The 6,811-nt window shown below is 33.2% G+C and overlaps 1 protein-coding gene across 4 annotated transcripts in view; it reads left to right on the top strand.

The window, feature by feature from the left end:
* The window catches only part of LOC106107473 (signal transducer and activator of transcription 5B), a 26,216-nt gene that overhangs the window by 4,663 nt on the left and 14,742 nt on the right, over window positions 1–6,811 (top strand). For all 4 annotated transcript variants that reach the window (XM_013288441.1, XM_013288377.1, XM_013288612.1 and 1 more), the window contains exons 5-11: window positions 470–593; window positions 1,269–1,389; window positions 2,838–2,947; window positions 3,837–3,943; window positions 4,337–4,541; window positions 5,373–5,455; window positions 6,046–6,115. In XM_013288441.1, coding sequence (XP_013143895.1) covers window positions 470–593; window positions 1,269–1,389; window positions 2,838–2,947; window positions 3,837–3,943; window positions 4,337–4,541; window positions 5,373–5,455; window positions 6,046–6,115 — 820 coding nt within the window. The remainder of the gene's footprint in view (window positions 1–469; window positions 594–1,268; window positions 1,390–2,837; window positions 2,948–3,836; window positions 3,944–4,336; window positions 4,542–5,372; window positions 5,456–6,045; window positions 6,116–6,811) is intronic.

Below are 6,811 nucleotides of genomic sequence, written 5' to 3'. Positions count from 1 at the left end.
GATGGTTATGGGGGTCTAGTCAATGCTTAAGGGGGTTACTTGTTAATGTTTAAAAGCGGCTACTTGATGTTACTGGAGAGGGGAGACTAGATGATATTTAAGAGTGGGGTAGTAAATAATGAAATGGATACTTATTAATGTTTATGGGGGCTAGTTGATGATTAAATGGGGGATTCGTCGATGATGAAGGGGGTTAGTTGCTGAGAATCATCATCCCCCTTCATCAGGAGGGATGGCTAGTTAATGAAGGGCCACTAGTCAATGATCAAGTGAGGGTCAGTAGTAAGATGGGCTAGTTCAAGGAGTTTGCTATTCGGTGATGAAGGGGGTGAAAAATCTTGTTACCAAACTGGTTACGTAAATTTAGTTAGATAAACGGAAGAAGCTTGATAAAGTGGGTTAGGTGATACTAAAAGGGGGGTAAATTGACTAAGTGGGGATATATTAGTTTGACCTTGTTTTGTTCTAGCCACGAACCTCACAAGCTATACGCTTACCTGCGTCGTTGCTTGGCTTTAGAGATGGAGGTTATACAGAATGCGATGGGAACACCCTATGTAGCCCAACCTCATACTGAAAGGAAGTATAGTGAGGTAAGTATTATATGTTGCAAAGAATTAAGAAATGTATAGACGAGGCAGTTTTTTTTACTGGTACTTTCTCTGAAAGGTACTATATCAGTCAAGTTTAGTGTTTCGTGTTGTATATATATAATAAAAATGTTTTATTAACTAGCTGTTTCCGTGCAGCTTCATCCGCATGAAGTTATAAAAACTTTATCGTTAACATTTGTCAAATTATAATTGCAAATGTCTTAATGACATGACATGATGACAACCTTGCTTTCTTGTTGGCAGCAACTTATGGTCTCTTTCCCACATTAGGGTTATCCAAAATATTTACCCCCTAAGTTTAATAGCGTGACAATATATAGCCTAAAGCGTGACGTAAGTGTAAAAAAAAGAATTATTCAAAAATATGCTGTAATTGCTGACATCTTAGGCAACAAAGAAGTGAAGTGTGTGTTTACGCTTTATTGTCGCATGGGAACAGCTAGTACAAATCGTTACAAAAATCAAACAAAAAAATGGGACCCATCTGCAAGCATTACCTTTCGGATAAAAAAAAAGTTATCAAAATCGGTCCACTAGCGGCGGCGACTATGTACACTACACACATAAAAAAAAATAAAAAAAAACATATCGACGAATTGAGTACCTCCTTTTGGGAAGTCGGTCAAAAATTTATGTTAATGTTTTTTTTCCTAGCTTATAACTGGGCTACAGAACGTGAGACAGAAAGTAAGTATGGTTGGTGAAGAGATCAGATCTTTGCAAGCAAATATCGAGTCGTTCTCTCTGCAATATCACGAATGCTTGAAGAACAAGGGTGAGTATACTAATATTAAAAAAAAAAAAACAAAAAAAAAAAAACAACATATTCTGTCTACTGTTGTTACTGTTGTTGTTGTAGTTGTTATTTTTCTATGTATGTCGTGTAAACCTATTAGGACAAATTATCTGCATGTTACTTATTGTATTGTGTAAAGATGTATGTGTTATAATTTTGTCCTGTTGGTTTATCTTAATAAATAAAAAAAAAAAATATATAAACTACCTCTTTCCTATGTGTTCCAAACTATCTACATGTATGACAATCGTCGAGATCCGGTCAGCTTTGGATACAGACATACATCTAAACTTTCACACCTTTTTGCTATTATAAATTTTTTTAATTCTACGGGTAGAGTCGCGGGTGAAAGCTAGTATGTTGTAAATGAAAAATTAAAGACCTCTTCCACCAAATTGTAAATTGTCTGATAATAACCCAACGTCTAATATTTGAAATATCGGATTTTTTTACCTTATCTGAGTGACGTAAGCTATCTGGGCCTCTATCAGCCAGTGGTGGGACAAGCCCTAAATCTTATAAATACAGGGACGTCACCGGCGGATGGTTAAGGGGTTGATAATTAAGAGGGGGATTAATGATGGTTTTGGTTAGGTTTCGACTCTCCAAAAGGGGAGGGAATATTATAAAATACAAACTTATATAGTTCATATTTTCTTATACCTATTAAAATAATAAATATTTGTATTTATGGATTTTTGTATGTATTCGATTCACGTTAAAACTACTGGACGTATTTCAAAAATTCTTTCACCATTAGAATTGTAATTTATCTGTGAGTGACATAAGCTATATATTTTTATTTATTTTAATTTCACTCGGGCGAAATCACAAGCAACAGCTAGTGCTAATTTAAAGAGGAAATATTTCTTCTATTTATGTATGGAAGGAATAAACTCAAAAACTATTGCACTTATATCAAAAATTCTTTTATTTTTAGTTACGATGGATGGATGTTTGTTAGCGTTTGTAGCCTAAACTGCTGAACGGATCTCTATGAAATTCGGCATAGGTTTAGAGCGTAGTCTGGAAGAACACATAGGTTACTTTTTATCCCGGGAATAGTTACGGTTCCCGTGGGATTCATTAATTTAGTTTTTTAATGTTTACTCGATCATTCTGCAACGGTTCAACATATCTTATTGAAATTTGTCACAGATATAAAACAAAGTGTGGAGTACACATGGGGTAAGCTTCATCCCCGAGAAATGTCATGTTCCCGAGGGATACGTATCTTTTTGTTATTTATATAGTTCGTATGTTTTCTAATACCGAACATGCGGACGAAATAGCTAGTTTTATTATGTTTTAAATATAAATAAGCCAGTAAATAAATAAAAAAAGATATCGATCGTTACTTTTTGACCGATTTCCCAAAAGAAGGAGTCATATGTCTGTATTTTTTTATTTTTTTTATGTGTTATTAGGTCATATTAACTACCTCCAGCAATCAGGACCTATAACTGCGGAGCGTCGGGAACTGGAGGCACATTTGCGTGTCCAGATTGAAGATATGGAGAGGAAACTTAATGCTCTGGTAAGTGGAAGAAAGGGGGTGTGGGATTTTAAGGGGAATAGGTTACTTTTTGGGGGTCTTTCAACTTTTTAGGGGGTCTTGTACATGTATTAGGTTTTAGGCGTCTTTTAGGGGGTCTTGTGTGTATTTCAGACATCTTAAAGTCCTTTTGTGGTTTTGTAAAATTTTTAGGCGGTCTATTACATAATTTATGAGGACGTGTGCATGTTTTAGGAAACCTAATACATTTAAGTAGTTTTGTACACTTAAAAAGATCAAATTTTAAAGGGTTTTGTATATGTTTTTGTTTTCAGAGGTTTTAAGGGGTTAAATTTGGTGGTCATTTTTTATTCCATGGTTTTTACCCCTCTTGTAAATAACACAATTAATTGGCATAGTGTTTTTATTTAAATTAATATTTACCAATAATAAAGAGGAAATGTTTGTATTTTTGTATGATTTGAAATAACTCAAAAACTACTGGGCTGATTTTAAAAATTCTTTCACCCTTAGTAAGGTAATTTATCTGTGAGTAACATGGGCTATGTTTTTTTCTATTCTACGTGGACGAAGTTATGAACAACTAGCTGTTGCTCGCGACTTCGCCCGCGTGAAATTAAAAAATAATAAAAAATATAGCCTACGTTACTCACTGATAACGTGGCTTTCTAATGGTGAAAGAATTTTCAAAATTGTCCCAGTAGTTTTTGAGTTATTTCAATACATACAAAAATACAAACCTTTCCTCTTTATAATATTAGTACAGATATAGATTAATATACCATAAAGCCATTGAAATTCTGCGAAATAGAACCACAAACTTTTGCATTTAATCGACAGAGGAGGGGACACAGAATGTTTTCTGTGTCTTCAAATCTACCCTTCTCTGGTACGAATTATTTACTTCCAGGTGGCTCAGATAAACCAATCTCAAATGGAGTTGGTAGATCGTATGAAGGATAATATCGCAAACTTGAGGCAGTTGCAGAGCCAAGTGCTGGATGAGGAGTTGATCAAGTTAGTACAATAATATAAGTAAAAAAAATTGGAAAAAAATCGTGAAAAATAATGAAAAACAACAATATTCCCGGTTATTGTGGATTATTAGTAAATTTTAGTCATTTTAAAAATAAAAAAAACAGCATTTTTCTATTTTTTTAAGTATAAAAAATCTTTCTTTGTTAATTTCAGTGTAATTTTTTTGTTAACTACATTTTTTTGTACATTTCATTGATTTTTTTTTGTAATTCACAGTATTTTTTTTGGTTAATTCTATTTAAATTAATTAATAATTTGATAACTTCAGTATATTTTTTTGTTAATTCCATAATTTTTTGTCAATTAAAATTTTTCTTGGTGAAAAAAAAAATTTTTAAAAAAATTACTATAGTATAGTAAAATTAATTCAAGATGGAAACGCGAACAGCAATTGAGCGGGAACGGTGTCCCAATGCAATCCAACTTGAACACGATCCAGGAGTGGTGCGAGCTACTCGCCGATCTCATCTGGACGAGTCGCCAGCAAGTGAACAACGTCGCGAGAATCAACAGCAAGACGATAGTCGAGTTGAGGCAACCGCATCTAGTCGAAATGTTAGACGATATGAGTAAACAGGTATAAAAAACAAAAAAAAAAAACATTTTTTTATAACAGGTGGCAAACGAGCGGCCACCTGAATCCGCCAAAATGGTGAAGCGACTGCCCAGACATCCGCAATTGCAGCGCTGCCTACCCTTCATTGACGGAGACGCACATAAAGAGGACATTTCACCTTCCCATGCGTCTCCACTGTCAAATTCACTTCCCCTTCCCATCCTCTCATAAGAAAAGGGTGGTAAAGAGAAAGGCACCACACTCATCAGTACGTGGAATTGCTTCCACTTCACACCTGTCTGTGTGGTCGTGGTATTGGGGGCGAGCTCTGCAGTGCTAAGATGTTAAAGCGGGCACTACCACACATAACATAATAGAAAATAACAAAGCAATCATATTAGTATTAAAAAAGCGAATTCATTCAGTCATTCGGTTATTTGGTTAATGACCGAATGGCTGAATCCATGATTTATACATCAGTCTTTTCTTACTTACCCAATAGACTATATTGAAAAATCATTTTTTTTATTTTTTCAGTTAATCTATGTTCAATTTATGGTATTTAAAAAAAATCTTGCAATTAAGGGTAATTCAACCCTAGACTTATAATGTCTTAAACGTCCACAATCGTATGTTGGATGAATGTTAAATCATTCATTCAACGTAAACTTTTTTTGTAATTGATTCTCTAAAGTTTAATCATATATTAAATCATTCAATCATTCAACACATATTAAATCATTCATTCAACTCTAATACTCATTCCTCATCAGTTCACTAAGGTTTCGTCGTTCGTTCAACTTTTAAATTTGTATATGTTTCAACATTTTATCGTTCATCAATTTTTTTCAGGTGACAAGCTTGCTGTCCACCCTTGTGACCTCCACCTTCGTGATAGAGAAGCAGCCGCCTCAAGTTATGAAGACCAACACTCGGTAAGTCATTCAATTATACAGGGTGATCTAGAATGAATATAACAGTTATTTTAATCTTTATAGTTTAAGCCCAAAATTCAATGATTTTGATCTTAGTAAAATTATATTTTTTGTTTAATAAATATGTCCTTCGTAAATATTTTAACACGTCACTTAATCTACATCCCTGTATGTGAACTTTTAGAAAATTAAAAATAAAATTGTTTCTAATGTTTATCTATAGTAGTCAGAATTATAAATTCTTATAGATTTATAAGCAATTTTTCACTATTTTCGGTTTTTTATTTTTTTTTTTTGGAAGAGTGTATTTTTTGGTAAAATAGGGATGTCGAACAAGGAAAAAAATCGTCAACCCTTAAATGCATGATTTTTTTTTATTTTATTATGAAATCATTACAGTGTAGGTTTTGAGTTACAGATTAAGGATAAAATTATTAAAAAAAAATCTCGGTTTCAAAAAAAAAAAAATTTTTGTTTGTATACTGCCAACAATATGGATTTAAGGATTAAATTTGAAAAAAAAAACTATTAAAATCGTCTTGAATTGCATTTTTTTCAGTTTTTTTTATTTTTTGTGTTTTTTTTTTCAGCTTTACAGCGACTGTACGTTTATTAGTTGGTGGTCAATTAAATGTTCATATGACACCTCCTAGAGTTACGGTGAGTTTTTTTTACTGGTCTTTTCCACTACGACCTTCATCTAATATCTATACTATTATAATAAAGCGTAAACACACTTCTTTGTTACCTAAGATGTCAGCAATTACACCATATTTTGAAATAATTCTTTCTTTAATAAAAAGCCCTACACTTACATCACGCTTTAGGCTATATTTTCACGCTATTTAACTTGGGGGATAAATGAATTGGAAAAACCTTCATGTGGGAAACGGACCATAAACTAGCTGCCAACATTAAGGAAGGTTGGCCATGGATTATCATAAAATAGATTGTCGTAAACAATGGAATTGAAATATTCATAATTTTATGCGGGTGAAGTCGCAGGGGAACAGCTAGTATTAATAACTAGCTGTACCATGGCTTCATCCGCATGAAATTATGAAAATTTTAATTTCATTGTTTATATTTGTCAAATTATCAATAGCAAATGTCAAACCAATTACCTTATTATGGCAACCTTGTTTCCTTCATATTGGCAGCAACTTATGGTCTCTTTCCCACATTAGGGTTTTTTCCGATTAATTTTATCCCCCAAGTTTAATAGCGTAAAAATATATAGCCTAAAGTCTGACGAGAGTGTAGGGTTTTTTGACCGACTTCCCAAAAGAAGGAGGTATTCAATTCGTCGGTATATTTTTTTTTTATTTTTTTTTATGTGTGTTACGGCATAACTCC

The sequence above is a fragment of the Papilio polytes genome, unplaced genomic scaffold (genome assembly GCF_000836215.1).
Source record: "Papilio polytes unplaced genomic scaffold, Ppol_1.0 DF824492.1, whole genome shotgun sequence".
Lineage (NCBI taxonomy): Eukaryota > Metazoa > Arthropoda > Insecta > Lepidoptera > Papilionidae > Papilio > Papilio polytes.
This window is presented reverse-complemented; position numbering and strand designations above follow the sequence as displayed.